At 42.1% G+C, this 22,611-nt stretch overlaps 1 protein-coding gene across 1 annotated transcript in view; it reads left to right on the top strand.

Moving 5' to 3' along the window:
- The window catches only part of LOC126190528 (beta-glucuronidase-like), a 138,518-nt gene that overhangs the window by 27,049 nt on the left and 88,858 nt on the right, over positions 1-22,611 (top strand). Inside the window, exons 3-4 of the mRNA XM_049931027.1 lie at positions 12,993-13,175; positions 19,334-19,500. Coding sequence (XP_049786984.1) covers positions 12,993-13,175; positions 19,334-19,500 — 350 coding nt within the window. The remainder of the gene's footprint in view (positions 1-12,992; positions 13,176-19,333; positions 19,501-22,611) is intronic.

The following is a 22,611-nucleotide window of genomic DNA, read 5'->3' as shown; positions in this document are numbered from 1 at the left end:
TATGGAAGCTAGTAGACAGTGGTTGTGGAGACGACCGCAATGCGAGAGAAAGAGAGGGATACAGTGACAGCGGAACAGTTGACAGTGACAGAACAGTACTAGGAAAAGAGTGAAGGAGACAGCGCCAGTGGAAAAGGAATAAAGGCCGGCCGCTGTGGCCGAGCGGTTCTAGGCGCTTCAGTCCGGAACCGCGCTACTGCTACATTCGCAGGTTCGAATCCTGCCTCGGGCATGGATGTGTGTGATGTCCTTAGTTAGGTTTAAGTAGTTCTAAGTCTAGGGGACTGATGACCTCAGATGTTAATTCTCATAGAGCTTAGAGCCTTCTGAACCATTTTTTGAAGAATAAACATTAGGAGGGAGTGGAAGTGGGTGAGAGCCAGTGATAATGGGAGAGGAGTCTATGACATTAACAACGAGGAAGAGATAGTTAGTTAGTGACAGCGAGAAGAGACAGCGCAGTGGGAATGAATGAATGAGACAGTAGCAGTAACAGAGGGCAAGAGGGAGAAAATAACGTGAGAGGAGACAGTGGTAGTAGGACAGAACGAAGGAGACTGTGGCTGTGAGACAGGAGACAGTGACAGAGAGACACAAAGAAATAATGATAATGAGTTGGGCTGAATGAGCGGATGAGAATGGACAAGGGGAGTGGATGGAGATGAGTGACTTTAGTGATGTATTAGTGGGTGTGAGCGAGTTACAGGCGGAGGAACTTGTAGGAGTAAGACATGAGTTACATGTTAGTAAGAGCTGTTCTCATGCAAAAATTTTTGGCAAAATTTTTAAAGATGCTGAGGAACGTAGAATGAGACGGCCGGTGTCCCACTTTTCAGGCAAAGTCTTTTAAACAGGTGTATATTCGCCCTTTTTTATGCTCCGATAGAAGCTTCTTTTCCCTAGTTATCTTATAACACACAGCGTAATTAGGCTCGTGCTATGCTTAAATAGCCTATGGAGGCTTATGCCTTCAATGATTAAGAGAAAGCAAAAAAGAAAAAAAAAGTCGAAAGAGCAGTAAACTAAGATAGCGGAAGACAATAAAAGAACGTGCAGACTGGCGCAAAACGACTTTCTCTTCCAAAACAATAAACTGTAACAGATATTGTTGTTGCAGCATCACAATTTTTGTCAGTGTGTCTACAATAAATTTATAAAGCCACACTACACAACAGTAAAGAGCTTTGTTTACTCACTTTATCGGAGGAATTTCGACGCTGACTACGTGTAACTATACATCAGTGTTTCTTCTATAAGAAATTAAGGGAACTGGCACTGGTGCATCTCCTTGCTTGGATATTTGCGGGTCCCGTCTCGAGAGTTCGTGATTTCTCTGAAAAATAGTAGAAAGTTTATTACCCTGAGTAGATATTTTACTCGTAGATGCACTAAATGTAAATTAGTATTGTGGTATACTGTACTTAAGTAGATACGAACTTCATGTAGCGTAAGAGCAGCATTCTAATTCTTCATTGTCAACAGTAAGATTCCAATGCGGCCCTATGACACTAAATACAATCTTCATACTCGTTACTTTCTTTCTTTTTATTGCGTACCTAAATATAACTATATTCCACCCGAACGGGCTATGAAGGCCCAACCCTGCCGACTGGCTGCCGTGTCGTCCTCAACCCACAGGCGTCACCGGATGAGGATATGGAGGGGCATGTAGTCAGCACACCGCTCTCCCGGCAGTATGCCGGTTTCCGAAACCGGAGCCGCTACTTCTCAGTCAGGCATCTCCTCAGTTTGCCTCACAAGGGCTGAGTGCAGCCCGCTTGCCAAGAGCACTCGGCAGACCCGATGGTCACCCATCCAAATGCTAGCTCAGCGCGACAGCGCTTAACTTCGGTGATCTTACGGGAACCGGTGTTACCATTGTGGCAAGGCAGTTGTAATTGAGTACCTAGCATGTGGAATAAGTTGATGTAAGATTGAACGTAAGCTGTGGGAAATACTGTGACGTCTGAATAGGGACATAGCTAAACTGCGAAGTGAAACTGAAATAAAAACAGCTTCGTACAGGAAATTCTTACGAGTTCTCAGTGGGCCTGTTTCATCCAATACTGACATGTCGTCCACCTCGAAACTAAACTTTTTAAACGAAGCAACACTGACGTAACAATTTTTGTGCAGTCACAAGCCCGTCGAATTTACAAACCACCCTTCAGTTTACCGTCGTACCGCGCGGAGTGGCCGGATTGCGCGGTCCCTCCCGCCGGAGGTTCGAGTCCTCCCTCGCCCATGGGAGTGTGTGTTGTTCATAGCATAAGTTAGTTTAAGTAGTGTGTGAGTCTAGGAACCGATGACCTCAGCAGTTTGGTCTCTTAGGAATTCACACACATTTGAACATTTTTTTGCCGTCTCCTTAACTTAAGATGGTCTCCTTTTTGGTTAACTTCACAGGTGGACACAAGGTACTACAAACAATAAATGATGGCAATCCTTGGAGCGAAGGCGACGTTCTTTTCGAGGAACACTACTGAGAAAATTTAAAGAACCGGTTTTTGAAGCTGACTGCCGAACGATTCTGCTGCCGCCAACATACATTGCACGTTAAGACCACGTAGACAAGATTCGAGAAATTAGGGCTCATACGGAGGCCTGTAGGCAGTTGGTTTTCTCTCGCTCTATTTGCGAGCGGAACAGGAAAGGAAATGACTGGTAGTGGTGCGGGATACGCTTCGCGACGCACCATACGGTGGCTTGGGGAGTACCGATGTAGATGTAATACTAAGCAACTATTTCTCATGGTGGATTAGGATGTGCTGTAAGCTATAGCAATAAAAAAGCACTTGCACAGTTACAGTATCCTATATTAATACAGTCTAAATCGCCACATTTCTGTATAATTAAAAATTAAAGTCTACAAGAAAATAAATGAAATAGAATGAACCGACACTTGGAGTTCCAGAAGTTCAGCGTTTATCACAGGATACAATAACGTGACCAAGTTCAGAGTCTCCTGCACGATACAGGCCTCGACAGCACAGATGTCCAGAGGAAATGTGTCCAAGTCTTATCACGTGTAGTCGAGTACTGCATCTTGAGGACGCCAAGGGATTAGGTTTGCTGATTGGCTAACGTTCACAGAGTCGTAGTGCAACTCGGTGTGACCACGAAAATCTATAGCATTTGGACTCTCGATTGCATTTAGTCGTATTTGATTGTGTTTGTATTATAGGTTTGTGTTATTTCGTATGTCGTTTCAAGGCAATGGTGCGTTGAAGATTTATGTCAAACACGTCATTCTTGGTACGATTTTTTATAAATAAGTCTCAGCTAATAACACATCAGTGGCAAAAGTAGTTAGGAAATCGTAAGATGAGGAATAATGACTTTAGTTACATGAGTTCACCGTAGCGTGAAAAGGAGAGGCGCGGAGCTATGGAGTTGATGGCAGTAGGTTGACGTCCTATTACAAGCTAATTTGATTTTCGTCTTCGCATTCGTAATGGATTTTAGGGCTTTCGTATTAACGTAATACAAGTATGTTCTGCAATATTCGATAATATTTACATATAAGAGCGCGCTGTCTCAAGAATGGGTTTGTTCGATTGTGTAACTTCATTCTGATTAGTAGACGAAAGATGAAATTGCTGCGAGTTGTCACAAATATTTGGGTTTATTCCGAATATTTCTCGATTTCCGACGGTGTGGTTTGGCACGAACCTAAGAGCACAGCTTAAGTGTCAATAGTGCTCCTGGCAGGCCGAGCCCCAGGCGACATTGTTACGGACTTTATTATGCTTTTCTTATGACGTCATGGATATTGGCCAGTCAGCAACTAATTCTCTGGCAGTTGCACGATGCAGGTGTAATAGAGCACTGCTGACACAAAGTCCCGCGGACTTACATGCGCTATGATACTACATATAATTAAAGTACACATAATAAAAGAACATGCAGGATAAAACAGTACAGGCGATACATAAAGATTTCTCCCCACGGTTAATGGTTAAATATGAAACTAAACTTCGTTAAGTTAGTTACTAAGTTTCTCATAATAAAAGAATAGAGGGCATACACAAATTTGTCCTAATGTGGTTAACAGTAAAATGTGAGCTGAAAATTATTTACTTACTTGCACTTTCATTACATACATAAGACAAGATACCAGAGGAGGCAGAAAAGCCTAGAAAGGAGGTACAAGCAACCAGTAGTACGAGTTATTTAGTAAATCTGGTCTATTTTTTAAGTTTTCAAATTCTTTACGAGTGGAAAAGGCTTTCTCTTTTAGCCAGTTTTGGATCTTATCTTTAAAGATATTTAGAGAGACAGCATGTGCCTGCACGGGTAAAGTGTTGAAAAGCTTTATTCCTACGTATTCCTAACTACTTTGTCGTCTTTTTTTTAAATTTAGTTGTAAGTATGTCTGTCTTTAATGGTTGACGAGTATAGTGGTTAGCAATGGACAGCTTAAGATTACAGCTGTCAAAGTTTTCGTTTATGTTAAGAAGCAGCTGCATATAAAAAAAATATGGAACTATCATTGCCTGTAGTTCTTTGGAATTAGGCCTACGTGATATACTAGTTTTGATAATCCCAGAGATGCTCCTGATGGCTTCCTTCTGCCAAATAAAAAATTTTCATGGCCCCTCGAGTATCACCCCTTAGAATAATGCCATAGTTTAAACAAGAATGAAAGATGGCATAATAGAAATTAATCAGAAGTCTTTCAAAAACAGGTGTGTGTGTAATTTTTTGAGTAGACAAGGTAACTCGTGAAATTTTTCGAGCTATGTAGTCTCTTTGACTCTCCCAAGTTAACTTTGTATCAAGGTGTATGCCAAGCAGTTTGGTAGAAGTGGAATCAGCCCCACGATAGGATGAACTGAAAAAAATATTTGCAGTCTTTTCATAGTTAATAGCTAACTCACTGACTTCAAACAACATAATGGATAATCGAAGAAAATGTTTACTTTGCCCCTTCAGTTTATTTACGTCCTTCCCAGAATTGATGGAAGTTGTATCAACTGCATAAAGCTCAGATTTGCAGGCACATTACGGGGCAGGTATTTATACATATTATAAACAGTAGTAGCCCAAACACTCATCCTTGGGAATCACCTCCAGTAACATTCAGAAACTAAGAATTATGACCATGGTAGCTTACACTTTATGTCCTATTACAGAGATAGGATGTAACGAGGGAGAGTCCAGGTCCCTAATGACGTGACACCATCTGTGGTTTACAGAACCAAATGCCTTCTCAAGTCCACTAGTGTGACTTCAGCAGATAATTTGGATTCAGAAAAGGATTTCACAACAGAAACATTTTCAAAGGCTGTAACTATTGATAGGACAACGGCCTAGCCGCAGTGGATACACCGGTTCCCGTGACATCACCGAAGTTAAGCGCTGTTGGGCGTGGCCGGCACTTGGATGGGTGACCATCCGGCTGCCATGCGCTGCTGCCAGTTTTCGGGGTGCACTCAGCCTCGTGATGCCAACTGAGGAGCTACTCGACCGAATAGTAGCGGCTTCGGTCAAGAATACCATCGTAACGACCGGGAGAGTGGTGTGCTGACCCCACGCCCCTCCTATCCGCATCCTCCTCTAAGGATGACACGGCGGTCGGATGGTCCCAGTAGGCCACTTTTGGCCTGAAGACGGAGTGCTTTTTTTGTTGTTTTAACTACTGATAATTTAGACCTAAAACTATATTGAGATGTTGTCAGTATATGTTTTTTGTCAAATGCATGCAAACTTGCTTACAATATTCAACTTTTTCTTGAGAACATACATACCACAGAAATTGGACGATAATTATTAGTGCAGGATTGTCACTCTTTTTGTGTAAAGGAACGACTACAATCTTTTTCAGATATTCTTGAAAAATACCACTGACAAACATCCAGTTTTAAGACTGCAGAGAGGGAATGACATTAAATCATTATTTTTTTTTAATCACAAAATTTGAGAAACCATAAATATCTTGTGATCTGGAGCCTCTTAATTATGCTACTGATTTAACTACATCACATTCCAAAGATATAAGAGGATGTAGCTTTTTTCACTTGAGCTTTGAATGGATCTCTCTACCATCGTCGTAAGGAGTAAAACACATCTGACTGCCTGTGCTGGCACGGCATTCCGATTACATGGGCACAACTGCAGCATCTGGAACCAGTCAGAGGGGCCGGAGTGGAGCGTACGTCACGAAAGTAGGCTGAACTCGCTCGTTCGCTCAGCTCAGCAGACAAAATCCGTTTCTAAACCTGTTAACTCGCAGCTGGGCGTGTACGTACTAACGAGAATTGCATCTTCTACTGGAATTTGCTATTATGAAGTCTTACTGATTAACAGTTCTACAACAAAATTTAAGATTAATAATCGATGTAAATGGTATCTACATCAACATCTACATCCATGCTCCGCAAGCCACCTGACGGTGTGTGGCGGAGGGTACCCTGAGTACCTCTATCGGTTCTGCCTTCTATTCTAGTCTCGTATTGTTCGTGCAAAGAAGGATTATCGGTATGCCTCTGTGTGGGCTCTAATCTCTCTGATTTTATCCTCATGGTCTCTTCGCGAGATATACGTAGGAGGGATCAATATAATGCTTGACTCCTCGGTGAAGGTATGTTCTCGAAACTTCAACAAAAGCCCGTACCGTGCTACTGAGCGTCTCTCCTGCAGAGTCTTCCACCGGAGTTTATCTATCATCTCCGTAACGCTTTCGCGATTACTAAATGATCCTGTAACGAAGCGCGCTGCTCTCCGTTGGATCTTCTCTATCTCTTCTATCAACCCTATCTGGTACGGATCCCACACTGCTGAGCAGTATTCAAGCAGTGGACGAACAAGCGTACTGTAACCTACTTCCTTTGTTTTCTGATTGCATGTCCTTAGGATTCTTCCAATGAATCTCAGTCTGGCATCTGCTTTACCGACGATCAACTTTATATGATCATTCCATTTTAAATCACTCCCAATGCGTACTCCCAGATAATTTATGGAATTAACTGCTTCCAGTTGCTGACCTGCTATATTGTATCTAAATGATAAGGGATCTTTCTTTCTGTGTATTCGCAGTACATTACACTTGTCTACATTGAGATTCAATTGCCATTTCCTGCACCATGCGTCAATTCGCTGCAGATCCTCATGCATTTCAGTACAATTTTCCATTGTTACAACCTCTCGATGTACCACAGCATCATCCGCAAAAAACCTCAGTGAACTTCCGATGTCATCCACAAGGTCATTTATGTATATTGTGAATAGCAACGGTCCTACGACACTCCCCTGCGGCACACCTGAAATCACTCTTACTTCGGAATACTTCTCTCCATTGAGAATGACATGCTGCGTTCTGTTATCTAGGAACTCTACAATCCAATCACACAATTGGTCTGATAGTCCATATGCTCTTACTTTGTTCATTAAACGACTGTGGGGAACTGTATCGAACGCCTTGCGGAAATCAAGAAACACGGCATCTACCTGTGAACCCGTGTCTATCGCCCTCTGAGTCTCGTGGACGAATAGCGCGAGCTGAGTTTCACACAATCGTCTTTTTCAAAACCCATGCTGATTCCTATAGAGTAGATTTCTCGTCTCCAGAAAAGTCATTATACTCGAACATAATACGTGTTCCAAAATTCTACAACTGATAGACGTTAGAGATATAGGTCTATAGTTCTGCACATCTGTTCGACGTCCCTTCTTGAAAACGGAGATGACCTGTGCCCTTTTCCAATCCTTTGGAACGCTACGCTCTTCTAGAGACCTATGGTACACCGCTGCAAGAAGGGGGGCAAGTTCCTTCGCATACTCTGTATAAAATCGAACTGGTATCCCATCAGGTCCAGCGGCCTTTCCTCTTTTGAGCGATTTTAATTGTTTCTCTATCCCTCTGTCGTCTATTTCGATATCTACCATTTTTTCATCTGTGCGACAATCTAGAGAAGGAACTACAGTGTAGTTTTCCTCTGTGAAACAGCTTTGGAAAAAGACATTTAGTATTTAGGCCTTTAGTCTGTCACCCTCTGTTTCAGTACCATTTTGGTGACAGAGTGTCTGGACATTTTGTTTTGATCCACCTACCGCTTTGACATAAGACCAAAATTTCTTAGGATTTTCTGCCAAGTCAGTACATAGAACTTTACTTTCGAATTCATTGAACGCCTCTCGCACAGCCCTCCTCACACTGCATTTCGCTTCGCGTAATTTTTGTTTGTCTGCAAGGCTTTGGCTATGTTTATGTTTGCTGTGAAGTTCCCTTTGCTTCCGCAGCAGTTTTCTAACTCGGTTGTTGTACCAAGGTGGCTCTTTTCCATCTCTTACGATCTTGCTTGGCACATACTCATCTAACACGTATTGTACGATGGTTTTGAACTTTGTCCACTGATCCTCAGCACTATCTGTACTTGAGATAAAACTTTTGTGTGGAGCCATCAGGTATTCTGAAATATGCTTTTTGTCACTTTTGCGAAACAGGAAAATCTTCCTACCTCTCTTAATATCTCTCTGAAATCATCGTTGCAGTAACCGCTTTATGATCGCTGGACCCCTGTTCTGCGTTAACTGTTTCAAATAGTTCGGGTCTGTTTGTCACCAGAAGGTCTAATATGTTATCGCCACGAGTCGATTCTCTGTTTAACTGCTCAAGGTAGTTTTCAGATAAAGCACTTAAAAAAATTTCGCCTGATTCTTTGTCCCTGCCACCCGTTATGAACGTTTGAGTCTCCCAGTCTATATCCGGCAAATTAACGGCTTGTTTACAGTGGTGCCTTTTGCACCTGATAGTCATTTTGGGATGATTTTAATTTTATTGTACATCAGTACAGCCGTAATAAATTATAAGTAGGCCTATGGACTTCCAATCATTGTAGGGCTAATAACACTAAGACTCCATGATAGAGGATTCCAGTAGAAGATGCAATTCTCGTTTCTACGTACACACCTAGTTACGAGTTAACAGGTGTAGAAATGTAGTGTTTCTGCTGAGTTGAGCGGGCGAGCAAGCGAGCGCAGGCCTACTTTCGTGACGTACGCGTCGCGGCCTGCTTTTCTCGTAGGCCTCGGCCGCAGGACCAGTGACGTCACGTGGCGCGAGGGGCCGGCGCCACGTTTGAAACTGCCGCTGCTGCTTTCCTATAAGTGTAAGCTATCCGTCTTTTTACTCGATACCCAAAGTTCGTCTCTCCCTAGTTCTGCTAAAATTGTTGCTGTTTATTCTATTGTCGGCCACTTCCTTTACAACAGAACTCCAATACGATAACGCATGAGCCGAGACTCTCGTCTTTTCAAATTGTATTTTATGACCTCTTTCCAGGTAATGCTTAGCTGTGGTTGACTTCATAATCTTCCTTTGTTTACTATGCCGTTTGTGGTCAGTACAACGCTCCACAACTGTGCAAATTGTTTGATCTACGAGGTGCATTCAAGTTCTAATTAACTACTCACCCGAAATCGATGAAACTGGCGTTACTTCTCGACGTAATCGCCCTGCAGACGTACACATTTTTCACAACGCTGACGCCATGATTCCATGGCAGCGGCGAAGGCTTCTTTAGGAGTCTGTTTTGACCACTGGAAAATCGCTGAGGCAATAGCAGCAGGGCTGGTGAATGTGCGGCCACGGAGAGTGTCTTTCATTGTTGGAAAATGCCAAAAGTCACTAGGAGCCAGGTCAGGTGAGTAGGGAGCATGAGGAATCACTTCAAAGTTGTTATCACGAAGAAACTGTTGCGTAACGTTAGCTCGATGTGCGGGTGCGTTGTCTTGGTGAAACAGCACATGCGCAGCCCTTCCCGGACGTTTTTGTTGCAGTGCAGGAAGGAATTTGTTCTTCAAAACATTTTCGTAGGATGTACCTGTTACCGTAGTGCCCTTTGGAACGTGATGGGTAAGGATTACGCCCTCGCTGACCCAGAACATGGACACCATCATTTTTTCAGCACTGGCGGTTACCCGAAATTTGTTTGGTGGCGGTGAATCTGTGTGCTTCCATTGAGCTGACTGGCGCTTTATTTCTGGATTGAAAAATGGCATCCACGTCTCATCCTTTGTCACAACCGACGAAACGAAAGTCCCATTCATGCTGTCGTTGCGCGTCAACATTGCTTGGCAACATGCCACACGGGCAGCCATCTGGTCGTCTGTCAGCATTCGTGGCACCCACCTGGATGACACTTTTCGCATTTTCAGGTCGTCATGCAGGATTGTGTGCACAGAACCCACAGAAATGCCAACTCTGGAGGCGATCTGTTCAACAGTCATTCGGCGATCCCCCAAAACAATTCTCTCCACTTTCTCGATCATGTCATCAGACCGGCTTGTGCAAGCCCGAGGTTGTTTCGGTTTGTTGTCACACGATGTTCTGCCTTCATTAAACTGTCGCACCCACGAACGCACTTTCAACACATCCATAACTCCATCACCACATGTCTCCTTCAACTGTCGATGAATTTCAATTGGTTTCACACCACGCAAATTCAGAAAACGAATGATTGCACGCTGTTCAAGTAAGGAAAACGTCGCCATTTTAAGTATTTAAAACAGTTCTCATTCTCGCCGCTGGCGGTAAAATTCCATCTGCCCTACAGTGCTGCCATCTCTGGGACGTATTGACAATGAACGCGGCCTCATTTTAAAACAATGCGCATGTTCCTATCTCTTTCCAGTCCGGAGAAAAAAAATCGGAGGCCTTGGAACTTGAATGCACCTTGTATATAGATTCTGCTCCATTCGCAAGGGGCATCAGGCACTCGAAGAGCTATGTCGTCTTTCACAGTGCGAACACATCTCGTATCTTGGGGGCGTGCTGGAATAGTTGTCTCAGTCCATATCTCTGCAGCACATTTCCTAACTTGCTGCTCATTGCTCTACAGTATGTCAGGAATGCAGCCGGCGTGGTCTCTTCTGCCGGCACCTGAAAGCGTGTGCAATGTCTCTGTTGATGTAGCCGTCATCTCTGAACACGCGTCTCAAATGCTGCAATTAAGACTGAAAGTGATCGTCATCGGAAATAATGTTTACTCAGTGTACTGACGAGTTCAGGACCGCTTTCTTGTGTACACGGTGGTGAAAACTATTGGCGTTCGCGTACCGATCGGTGTCCGTTGGTTTCCCGTGCACTGAATGACCAAGCGGGCCTCCTATCTTGTGATCAGCTAAAGCATCCAAGAATGCTAGCTTGACATTCTTCTCCGTCTCCATAGTAAATTTAATGTTGGAAGGTACACCGTTCATGTGATCTTCTGCAGTGCATCTTCACCGTGAGGCCAGGGCAGTGTCATCAACGTACCATAGGAAGCAAGGAGGAAACGTCGCTGTGTTCGTAGACTGCTCCTCAAAGTGTTTGATGAAGAAATTCTTGACTGCTGGAGACAGTGGTGTTGTCATCGCTGTGCTATCCGTCATCTCGGAACTTTCGTCGCAGTGCAAGAAGTACGCTGTCGCTTGCACATGACAGAACAACTTCACGATCCCAGTATCCGAGGACGTACGATATGTCAAGTTTTATCAAGATCTGTATACTCTGTTGGGGTGGTCGAGCAGTTTACTATATAGTGTCCTTGTGCATCGACGTCGGACGAAAATAGTGGAACTCCTGCGCACCCTCAGTGGAAATGACACGCAGAAATGTTTTTTATCAGTGGAAAGAACAGATTCTGAATATGTAAGATAAAGGAATCCTTTCTGTGAAAGTGGCCATCAATAACTGAACATAAGTTTCCTGTATCCGTCTCATTTATTTTTGTGTATTGTATAAAACTGAGACTTTTCATGGTTTCCCACATAAGTGAAGAGGCCCTAGCGGTTGATTCGTCCAGCCGTTGCAGAGAAAGAGTACATAATTATTCAGTTGATATAAAATTCAATTACTGATTCAGGCAGAAAAGAAAAAAATGCGAATCCAACGGCTGTAATCACAGGTTGATTTCGAACGTATTAAACGAGTTGGAAACCCATCTGCATCCCGACTGCACACCAAACGCTGATGTAAGAGTGGTGATACTGCAGCTTTAACACATCTGAGATTTGCAGTATATCCAGATATGTGCAATCATCGTTAGAGGGTAAAAGGATAATGTTGAAGTGCTCCCGTCCTATGGCGTGGGGCCAAGGTCGTTACAACACTGAGATTTTGCAAATCATAGCAGACTTCCGTTGTTCTATAAAGATCATTCCTTTTTGAGTTACGGTATTTACAGTATATTCTTGATACTGCAGACAGTTGTGCAAAGTCACAAACTTAGTTACGGTACTGGTTACAAATAGTAACTGTTGTTTAAATGCGGTAGACGTAGTTTGCATAACGATTTTCATATGATAAAAGAGCCACTAACCTCATTTCTTATATGACTGGTCATCGTGCGAAAAGCGCCTCTGAGGTATCTGACGTGTTATTCTTCTCCATTCTCTTTCTCATTGTTTTCTATTTTTCGGTCTGTGCACATAGTGGGCATCTGCTCTTCCTTGTTTTAAATTCTTTATCTTCATGGCCAGGAGCCTCTTCTGTCGGCAGAATGTCTTCTTAACATCAGATAGGAAGTTGTACACAGTACGCTTCTGTTATATTTATTGAGTGAAATGGAAATTCGATTGCTATGATGAAGGGAATGATGATCTACTTCACATGTTTCTGTGCACCACTTATTAGAGAACATGAAATACCAGCCCACAATTTGCATAAACGAGTGTGAGAATTTCCCCAAAATCAACACAAGACTGGGGGATGTATCAGTCTATCCAACACATGGATTCGATAAGGGAGTCGCTAACTTTTAATGTTTTACGAATTCTACTTGCTGCATCAGCAACCATAAAAATGTTGGGTATTATTGAAAAGAGACTGACGGAAAGATAAATAGATAGAGAACTGTTTTCACCATACAGTATAATCGAAAACTAATAATAGAATCAAGAGAAGTATTCATGTCGAAAGATATTGTAGTAGGACTCAGACACTGAACACTCTGCTTTACTACCGTCCATGTAACTGCCACTTTACAGTGCAAGTTATTTCTCTGCTTCAGACTGGTGGTGTGCTGACGATGCCAGTGCCTGCCAGTTACAATGACGTGACAACACTGAAGGAGGTGCGTGATCATGTGGGGCTCGTCTGGTATGACCGGAGCTTCTTCGTGCCACGATCCTGGGAGCGCAGCGACACACGTGTCTGGCTGCGCTTTGGCAGTGTCTGCTACTCTGCTGAAGTGGTCAGTAACCTGATTTGTGAATTTAACCATTCCAAATGCTTTCTCGCCTAGTGCTGCAGACAGAAAATTTGGCCAAAAGTACCCAACGTTGGCTGTTTTTATCTAGGCTACCTGGAGACATTTTGCAGATCGTGCTTTGAGAATGGTGAGCCATCCAGCTTCAACACAGTCATTGAGTCATTATACCTAAATGTCACTTTCACCTATGCCTATTCACTGCTTGTGTTACAAATGCCATGTCCTGCATCGCCAAACAAATTAGTTTACTGACTGAAGGAAGGCGAGTGCTTACCACCACCAGATAACTGTGCATCCTGGAACAATGTGAAATTCAAATGCCTTTGTGAATCACTGATTTGGCTACAGGAATGTAGGCCTACCACTAGTCCAAAATTTTTAGTTCATATTTTTTTCAGTCTGATTGATGCCGATGTGCCATACAGTTTCAATAAATTGGAAAATTATCAATTGGAAAGTTTATTCCCATACCAGAACTCTATTTCCACCCCTCTGCCCTGGCAATGATCACACCTAATGTCGAAAGGATGTTATACAGTGCTGTATGATAGGAATGTAAAGGTACCAGTCACGCAGATAATTTATTATGCTCTCCATGAACGAATTTCTCATACTGCCATCACTGGTAGTAAAACAACAGATAGATGACAATATATTAGGTATCGATGTCTCATGCAAGAGTCTAGATGCTCGCAGCTTGCTCTGGCAGTACAGTAGAGTAGGTAACAATCTGTCATTCAGTTAACAGTGGAGGAAGAGACAAGTGCTTTGGGGCAAGCTGTTCATAAGTAGTCAGTGAAAATACCTCTCTTCAGAAGACAACTTCTTAAATCAAAGTGGACAGTGATCATGTCAGGTTACTTCACCTTCCAGGAGAATTGCTGCTTGACATTTGCACTGCCGAACATGCACTGCCAGAATTGTACTGTGGGGACGTTCACCTCAGTTCCTATTGGAGCTAAAGTTGTTATAACATGCATCTACTTGGCTGAAAACTACTTTTACAGTGTTACTGACCTCTCAGTGATCTCACCATGTAATCTTTTAACAGGCTAATTTTCTATGACACAAGTAAAAATATATAACAATATTGTTTTCTTGAGTCTGGAGATGGCTAGTTGACGATTTGGATCCATTATAGAGCCTACTGGACTCATTTGACATGCTGAAGCTCATAAACCATTATGTAATAATCTACATAAATACTGTAAGATGTGCATGATTATCTAGTTTAGTTTAACTCCAAACAATGGATGTCCAGGATGGAATAACAACAATGTGAAAATGATAGACTGCCTCACCACATATAGCAGATGTTCAGTAGAAAACTGACACAACGAAAAAGACTGCTAGATATAATTCAGCTCTTGGACTAAGACGTTCATAAGAAGTAGACAACAAAACTCACATACATTAACATAAGCACAACTCTCAGAGATACATGGTCACTATCATCTCCAGGCATTAGGGCCTGACTACAACAGGATCTGAGGTGACCAGTGATCTTTGCCAGTGTGAGTAGCAGGGTACAGAGGGGGTGTAGTGCAGACAGAGGGAGGGACAGCAGAGTAGGAATAGGCTAAGACACTAGTGCTGCCTGTGGGAGTGTGCAGTGACATAGGGATTACAGGGTAGTGGCCTGCTTGGTGCAGCACTGGGTGAAAGTGGTTTGTGAGTAAGGGGAGAGGGCCAAAGGCCATACGGCCTAGTCACTCATGGTCACTGCATGAGTAGTTATGTGCAGTCCCTCTCCAAACATGCCAAGGGTCTCATGGAGGTCATCTCAAACCAAAATTACCCTCCCCATCTTGTTCAGAAAAGATCTCTTTTGCCCTGTCTCCACACCCACCTATGAGCATGCCCTCCCTGTCAGGTTGCAAAGGAGCACCCCTCTCATTACTCAGTACCAGCCAGGATTGGGCAACTAAATCACATTCCCCATCTTGGTTTTCATTACCCCTCATCCTGCCCTAAAGTGAGAAATATCTTCCCCACTATCCTCTCCACCCCTCCAACAGTGATATTCCATCATCCATTGAACTTATGCAATATCCTTGTATGTCCCTATTCCACCTCTACTCCCAACCCATTGCCTGATTTCTCAAACCCTGCTATTGAGCTAAATTCAAGACCTGCCCCATACATCCACCCTTTACTCCTAATCCCACCCTGTCAAAACTGTGTCCTACCCTATACCAAACCAAAGGCAGGGCCACCTGAGAAAGCCACTATGTCGTCTACCAACTTAGCTACAACCACTGTGCTGCATTTTATGTGAGCATTATAACAAGCTCTCTGTCCATGTGAGCAGCCACAGAAAACTCTGCCCAAGAGATAGTTGGACCACACAGTTGCTGAGCATGACATCCAATACAATGTGCTTCACTTTAGTGACAGCTTCACAGCCTGTGCCATCTGAATTTTTCCCACCGTCACCAGCTTTACTGAACTGCACAGGTGGGAACTCTTCGTGTAACATATCCTTCATTCCTGTAACTCCCCTGGGCTCTGTCTTCAGTAATCCTTGTCTGCCACCTGTTTATTCCCTTTGCTGTCCCTACTCCAGCCCTCCATGTGCCTCCTATCCTGCCAACACAACTGCATAGTCTTTTACTTTCCGTTCTCTACTTCTTCACCTCCTCTGTGACCCCACTAAAGTTCACAGTTTGTCTCTGATGCACTCACAGTCAGGTCTTAGCACACAAGGAAGACAGCAGCCATATGTGTGAGAACTGTATTTGTGTGAATGTGACTGAGTTTTGATGTCTATCTGATGAAGGACTTCGTCTGATAGCTGCTTAATATCTAGCAGTCTTCTTCATTCAGCTTGTCTGTCACACAGCACCACCTCCATGTGGTGAGTAGCGATCTGTATTTTTCACATTGTTGCTAGTCTACCTCCAGTAACATGAGAAGGACAATTTCAATTGATTCAATTATGAACTGCAGTTTTTTTATACTGAAAATGGACCTATGGTCTTTTAGCCAGGTCATTACAGTTTTCAGACTGATTTATTTTATATGTAAAATGGTCTAAAAGGAAACTGACACTAATGACATGTTCTTGCTGTCAGAATGATTTATATTATTGAAAGTTCTTGTGTTATCACTTCAGCCAGCTGGGAAGGGACTTTAAGGATAGAAATTGTTAAGTTTTTACAGTAAACTATGTTTTGAAATATTAAAATGAGCTATTAGTGCAGAAAACTGATTTAGTGTTCAGTGTCACAGTGTGTAGTTATTGTTCCAATCTTCTATTGAAACTGTGAGACACAATAAAGATATGACATTATTTAACTGTGTCGTGCCACTGAGATTCTTAGGAATGGTGTCACTGCTGAAATGTTGTGAATGTGTGGAAAGTTCAGTACCACTCTAACTGTTGTCTAAACTTAGTTTAAATATTAATAAATTCTAAATCATAATGTTTAATTCTTGAATCATAATCTGTTAATTGTGATTATGAATGTCAATTTTCCCTGACTGAATCTTGACATTTGTTTGTTTTAAAGTGCACCACAACATGTGCAAAATATATATGACATTTTACTTAACTTTTTGGCTTCTCCCTCCTGCTTTGTACAACAGAGCTCAGAACTGAAGATTGCGTGGTGACATTCATAGATTCAGCCTCTTTCCAGATCCTTAGTTACTGTTGCTCTAAAAGATGTTGATTCCTTTCAACACAGACCCCAAATTAGGATAGTTGTTTTACAATGCAGCTTACATCTGAAACAGGCTCACTGTATCTATGCTACACTGAACACTGTCAATCTATATTATGTTCCAAATCTGCAAGTGAAATTAGTGTGCTGCTCATTATATAAGTTAAACATCAATGGCAGAATCATCAGAGCATAAAAACTTCCTTACATAATAAAGAATATATTCTGTTTTGATTCTTCAAAAATATTAGTTTAAGTAGAATTTATTGACAGCTAATGCAATGGAATCATTCTGATGCTCAGCTGGACTGATTTGTTGTAACCACAGGTAATGCATCTAGCATGTCCTTACTTAGCCATGAGCCCAGATATTCTTAATTGTAAGTGTATCACTTTTTCCGCATGTTGCTTAGTGTGGCTGCTGCATGACAATTCATAATATGGCCTTGTAATAAAATGATAGATAGCGATTCTTGTACTAGTTAAATGTTATTTATAATGCTTGTTATGAGTGGTATCCCATCCATCTGATGACAAACTGTTAGAATTTTTGTAACAATATGAACAATCATTTAGTGAAATTAACAGTGAGGCACTATTGTGACTGAGTTCAGGGAAAACTGTAAATAATTGCTGTGTGCTGCTCCAAAGGTTTGCTATAGGTTTGTTCCAAATAAGGGCAGTGCAAGTTGTTCACAAAACAACCATTTCCAAGACTGCGAGTTCTAAAACCTAACTGTTTGAGATTTTTCTCTACAAGATGACAGTCGTCTACATTATGTAAATAATTTAGAAGTAATGAAGACAACTAACAAATAATGGAAGTGTTGAGTCATTGACAGCCACAAGATTGCATTCTTTAGAATGAAAACTTTGCTAACTTTCAGATGATTCCTTTGATCACACACAACCACATACACCTGCCTCCCTCCCCCCTACACATACACCTAGACAGCTACATTGTACAAGCTGAAGAGACAATGTTGGAATTACTGTTCAACAGGTAGACTGGGGTGAGGGGTTGTGTCAGGTATGGTGCCTATAGGGTGAAGAAGTGGGGAGCTGGAGGAGGAGATGTGGAAAGGTAGCAGGTGGCTCAGAGGGGTAGGGGGGGGGGGGGGGAGGGAATGTGTAACAGATGAAAATGTGTGAGGCAGAAGCAGCACATGCTTGGGATATGAATACTGAACACAGTCATTGAAGCTGGTGACTTGATTCATCATATGATGATGTTGACATGGAGGAGTGGATTGGGGAAGGGTGATAGTATAGAAGAAAGGGCAGCTGTTGGGTAGAGAGTGTGGGTGTAGTGGGTCATTGAAGACTGAGGAGAGGAAGGCTGTGGGAATGGACAATATGTTGCAAGGACAACTCTCATATGCGTAGCTCAGAGGCAGGTGTTGGGCAGAAGGCTCTAAGTGGTGCAGATTATGAAGCAGCCATTGAACTGAAGCATGTTGTGTTCTGCCACCAAGTTGTCAGCTCTACTCTTGAACACAGTTTGACAATGGCCATTCATTCTGGTGGCAGCTGGGTACTGATCATGCCTACATAAAATACTGTGCACAAACACAGCAGAGCTGGTATATGATATGGCTGCTTTCATGGGTGGCCTTGTCTCTCATGGGGTAGGAGCAGCAGCAGGCTTATGCTATTCCATCAGAGGCAGGCCACATGTGAAAGCAGCCATATCATTTACCAGCTCTGCTGCAATTTCTACATAGGATTATGTGCGCAAGTGACCACCAACCAGGCGTTAATTAGAATGAATAGTCACAGCCAAACTGTGTCCAAGAGCAGGGTTGATCACCCAATTGTTGATAACACTGCTGAACACAATATGCTCAAGTTCAATGGCTGCTTCACAACCTGTGGCTCTGGGTCCTTAACCCCCGGCACCAGCTTCTCTGATCTATGCAGACCTCTGCTCTCATAATCCAAGTGGCCTCAACAAGCAAACTCAGTGTCTCTGGGGCCCATGTTTGGCATTCCTACCCCATGCATCTGCTGCCTCCCTCTGAGCTTTCAGGTAACCTTCCCCGCCCCTCCTGCTTCCTACCTCTTTGTCCCTCTAGCCACTCCTCCTAACACAACACCTCATGCCCAGTCTACCAGCCAAGTTGCAGCCCTGACATTGTGTGTTCTGCTGGCACAACATAGCTGCACATATGTGTGTGTGTGTGTGTGTGTGTGTGTGTGTGTGTGGTAAGGGGGGGGGGGGGTGTTGTGTCATGGGTGAGTGGGTGTGGCAGGGGGTGGTAGTTGCTCCGTTACTTCTAAATTATTTATCTTCTTCCGGAACTTTCTGTACCATATTTAAACTCCTACAATAAACAATTCTGATCCACAAAGCTAAACTTTTCACTATTTCAGTATTTAGTTTCAATTGACTTCAGGTCTTTCAGACATTTCTAGCTTATGGGGTCAACCATTGAAGCAACAGTTTGACACCTTATATTTTCCTTCTTTTTTTAGTGGTTGAATGGTTACAGAGTGATGGAACATGATATTGGACATCTACCATTTCAATCTGAGATCACATCTCTGCTGAATTTTGGAGCAAGCAACCGAATAACTGTTGCAGTGAACAATATACTTACCAATACAACCATTCCACAAGGTGCATTTGAAACTCTGAGAACGTAAGTGTGTAGTTATAGCAAAGGAACATATTACAATTTACAGTTTCAAAACCAAGATTGTGTTTATATCGTGTTTAATGTTCTGCATGAAATTAAAATAATGTTATGCCAATAACATATGAAAATACCTTCACATCATCTCAGGGATTCTGAAACATCTTAATAATTAAAAGTCTGATCATGATCAACTGAAAAATAACGTAAATGAGAATGTTGATCTATCCTAATGGAATTATTGTTAAGCCTTCTCTCTGGTTCTTTCCATATAGTGGGATAAATAGGCAACAAGGTCCAGTATGTTACATAGAACAGAGCTGAGATATGTTACAGTGTGTTATAATTGTTCATTAAGACAATGAATGATATGAATTTAAAGTCTGTGATATGGTGATGAGTAAATTAATAGACTTTATACAGATTGTATGGAATGCAGTACTTAATTTCATTAGCTTTAAGAATATGTCCTATCTAAAATAGCAATTAATTTTGAACCTTCTTTGAGAGTATATACTATCTGGTGAAAAGTATCCAAACACCCCTACAAACTGTGGTATTGACCACTAAATGTGTAAAGAGAGGTGGGAAGTAGAGTGTTGTCAGTAGAGAAGCATTAACAGAAGAATGGGTCAGTAAGGAGAGCTGAGTGACTTTGAATATGGACTTCTCACTGGCTGTCACCTGAGTGACAGATATGCCAGGAACAGTTCAACCCTTCTAAAGCTGCCCACATCTACTGTGATTGTGAAATAGAAATCCAAAGGAAAAGCTGCAGCTAAACTAAGACCAGCAGCCTTATGTACTGACTGACTGAGACTTTTGAGCACTGCAGAGAGTGGTGGTAAAAATTACATGAAATCAGCAGAAGGAATCAATAATTGTGAGTTCCAAAGTGCTATCAGCTGTCCAGCTAACACAATGGCTATGTGTAGGAAATTAAAAAGAATGGAGTACAGTGGTTCAGCAGCTCCTCCTAAACCGCACATTCCTGTGCTAATTTGGTACGATGAGTCACCGTACAACCTGTGGCAATCTGTTGGAAGGATTTAGGGTTGGCAAACGGCTGGATTCTGTTACCATTAAGTGTGATGCAACCAGTGAATGCAAAGTACGTGGTATTACGGTATGGTTATGATAAAAGTTGCTTCTACCCTATAAGTATGTTTTGTACCATGTTGTTGTTGTTGTTGTGGTCTTCAGTCCTGAGACTGGTTTGATGCAGCTCTCCATGCTACTCTATCCTGTGCTAGCTTCTTCATCTCCCAGTACCTACTGCAACCTACATCCTTCTGAATCTGTTTAGTGTATTCCCATCCATACCAGCAACTTATGTCACCCTGTCATCCGTCATCTCTGCTTGCTAAGTGTTCTTCCTCACCATACGTCAGAACAAAGTAAAACACAGGTCCCTTGTTTATCCCTGAATTCTGCTACCTTTAAAATTGACAATACCATGATTTTTATGTGGAATGGAAGGAACACTAAACATAGACTTTTCAGGTGCATACTGTAAAACACAAAGAACAATCATACTTTTCAATATTATTAAGTTATTACAAAAATTAAGAATGTGGGATGAACATGGGAAGGGAACTGTAATAATACTGCCACATCTCAAGCTTTTATGAAAAATTATTTAGAACATACTGGAACTCCCCACACCATAAGTAACATGGTGGCTTGTGCTCCTAAATATCAACTACTACTCAAAAGGGGGGATAATAGCCAAAACCGGCCAATAGTAGAAAGTAATAATTACAGTGGACAGCAGAGCATTCCACAAATAGCAAGTAGCCTCTTAAGATATAGTACTTGCTGCACAATAAACAAGAAGCTGCAGGCAGGTGGATATTAACTGAACCAGATCTCACTAGCAGAAAGAAATATCAAAAGCCAAAACATAAATTTTTCTTAGTATAAAAATTGATGGAAATTTAATATGTAATACTGACAACATACTGACTGAATGCTACCAGGCTGATAGTCAGTATTCAAATGCTTGTGTGCTTTTGATTAAAATTTTATACTTAGGGGAAGGTGGGGTAAAGTGGCCACTCTAACTGAAATTGAATTTTTGTGAAACCATGACTATTAACAGAAGCTTGGGGCATTTATATCTTGAATCTACATACTGTAAGGTATCACACCAAATATTTATAGCTAAGGTAAGTCTACATTTTATAAGATATGTAAATGTTTTTCTGAATGCTTACATAGTGACCACTATTCTCTACCTAATGGGGTAAGGTGGCCAGACCTTTGCCACCCTTCCCAAACAGATTGTTTGGTTTTACAAAATGGGTAGGCTTATAGTTTTTATTTCACCATTGATTATTATTAGGAGAACAACAATAAAATGAAAAAGAAATGTGTTGCAATGCATTGTTGGCACAAAAAGATCAACAAATATAAATAGAGAAATAAATGATTAATTATGGGTTACTGTTTCAGTCTAGTTCATTCACAATTTATATGCTCAGGAACAATATTAAGTCATGTACAAAATTCAGTTGTGAAATTGTCATCGCCCATGTCACATCCAGTGCACAGTTCTTGATCCCAGTGCTTACAACTCCAACAGTTTCTCCCTCCAATCATTGCCAATCCAGACTCTTTGTTAAAACAATGTGGGACTTTGTTGTGCTCTGCCAACTAGAATTCTGATTGCTGCAGATCATTTTCTGTAATTCCATAAAATTTCTTTTTTAGTTAAAAAAAGTGCACCTCTATTTTTCCCTACTACTCCTTGTTTTAGTGTATCACCTGGAATATTGGATTGCTTTTCTGCTGCTGAAAAAGACATGCTATCATTCTTTACTGCTTCAGTTACCTTTTGCATCGTAACAGTGTCCCAAGTTTGTTGCTTTGTTTTTTGAGTGCATTTTCTTGCCATCTTGAAGCTCTTGCAAAACCTTTCAGAAAAGTAGTACAACAGATATTGTATGTATTGTATTGTATGTTAACCGGGGACCTAGAAACGACAGAGCCACAGCCACAGTGGTCCACAACCCCACGATGACTACCGCAGTCCACTTCACCCCTCCACCGCCCCACACCATACCGAGGGTTATTGTGTGGTTCGGCTGCCTGTGCCCCATGGACCCCCCCCCCCCC

This window comes from Schistocerca cancellata, chromosome 1 (assembly GCF_023864275.1).
Source record: "Schistocerca cancellata isolate TAMUIC-IGC-003103 chromosome 1, iqSchCanc2.1, whole genome shotgun sequence".
Taxonomy (NCBI): Eukaryota; Metazoa; Arthropoda; class Insecta; order Orthoptera; family Acrididae; genus Schistocerca; species Schistocerca cancellata.
Note: the sequence above shows the minus strand (reverse complement) of the source record. Positions and strands in the feature narration are given on the sequence as shown.